At 59.2% G+C, this 1,332-nt stretch overlaps 1 protein-coding gene across 1 annotated transcript in view; it reads left to right on the top strand.

Moving 5' to 3' along the window:
- Positions 1 to 287: 287 nt before the first annotated feature.
- LOC104626560 (gamma-secretase subunit APH-1A-like) overlaps positions 288 to 1,332 on the top strand; it is a gene marked incomplete at its 5' end in the record, with an annotated part of 3,392 nt that continues 2,347 nt past the window's right edge. The window contains one exon of the mRNA XM_010294505.1: positions 288 to 458. Within this exon, the coding sequence (XP_010292807.1) occupies positions 288 to 458 (171 nt within the window). The remainder of the gene's footprint in view (positions 459 to 1,332) is intronic.

The following is a 1,332-nucleotide window of genomic DNA, read 5'->3' as shown; positions in this document are numbered from 1 at the left end:
TACTGGTGTGGGCTTGGCAGGGGCACTGGTGCCAGTTCTGGTTACCAGCAGAGGAGGAGTGCAGGCACAGCAGCAGTACCAGTACAGGCACCACCTGCCCAGCACTGGTGCCAGAATGGTGCTCGTACTGGTAGGAGAGTGGGCAAGGCTGGGGCACTGGCTGGGCCAGTGTCAGTATCAACACAGAGGGGTGCAGGCATAGTGCCGATGGGCATGGGTTTGGCACTGGTACTGGCACCAGTCCTGGCATGGCACTGGTGCCAGCAGGCACTCTCTCTCTCTTGCAGGGCTTTCTTCTGGCTGGTGTCACTGCTGCTCTCCTCCCTCATCTGGTTTATCGCCGTTAAAGCCAGTGACCCTTGGGATGAGCCGTTGCAGAAAGGGCTCTTGATATTTGGGGTGATGTTCTCTGTGCTGCTGCAGGAGGCCTTCCGCTTCCTCTACTACAAGCTCCTCAGGTAATGGCATCTCCCACCCTGCTCCAGTGCTGCTGGATGTGGCTGGTGTCACTGCTGCTCTCCTCCCTCATCTGGTTTATCGCCGTTAAAGCCAGTGACCCTTGGGATGAGCCGTTGCAGAAAGGGCTCTTGATATTTGGGGTGATGTTCTCTGTGCTGCTGCAGGAGGCCTTCCGCTTCCTCTACTACAAGCTCCTCAGGTAATGGCATCTCCCACCCTGCTCCAGTGCTGCTGGATGATCCTTCTGCCCTCCCAGCTATGGCAGGGGCCCGCTTGCAGAGCATGGCACCAAGCCACCTCTGTCCTCGCTAAGAGCACGCGGGTGGTACCTGTGTCAGTACGTTGACCTCGAGTGGGTTTCGGGTGGCAAAGCAGAGCAGCCCTAAGGTTTGGAGGACCCAGGGCTGAGGTGGCTGGTAGTTATCTCTCTGAATTCGGGACAGGGTAGGCTGTGTGTTTGGCCGGCCCCGCCAGCAGTGACTAGCGCCAGCAGTGCTCCCACAGTTCAGATGGAAGCTGGGGGTATGCCAGGCACCAGGAAATGCCCACTTTGCTGCGTGGGGGATGGGATCTTCCCTCTCCTCCTGGCATGTCTTGTTCCTTTCTTAGGGATGGCTTTGTGTCAGTGAAGACAGCCTGAGAGTGGTTTCAGTGCTCTGCAAGGTGGCGAATCATTGCCAGTCCTGTGCTCAATGCCCTGGCCATCCTGGGGCAAAGTCTTGGCGCAATCTCAGCGGCTCCCAGCCTCCCTGGCGCCGGCCAGCCTGGAGCTCGGAGGCTTGTGCTGCCTGCTGGGTGAGCATGCGTTGCACCCTGTACTGCTTTTGGATGGAAGCTGCGCCGGGCTGGGCAGGCAGACCAGGGCAGGCGACG

Source organism: Phaethon lepturus, unplaced genomic scaffold, assembly GCF_000687285.1.
Source record: "Phaethon lepturus isolate BGI_N335 unplaced genomic scaffold, ASM68728v1 scaffold24089, whole genome shotgun sequence".
NCBI lineage: Eukaryota > Metazoa > Chordata > Aves > Phaethontiformes > Phaethontidae > Phaethon > Phaethon lepturus.
Note: the sequence above shows the minus strand (reverse complement) of the source record. Positions and strands in the feature narration are given on the sequence as shown.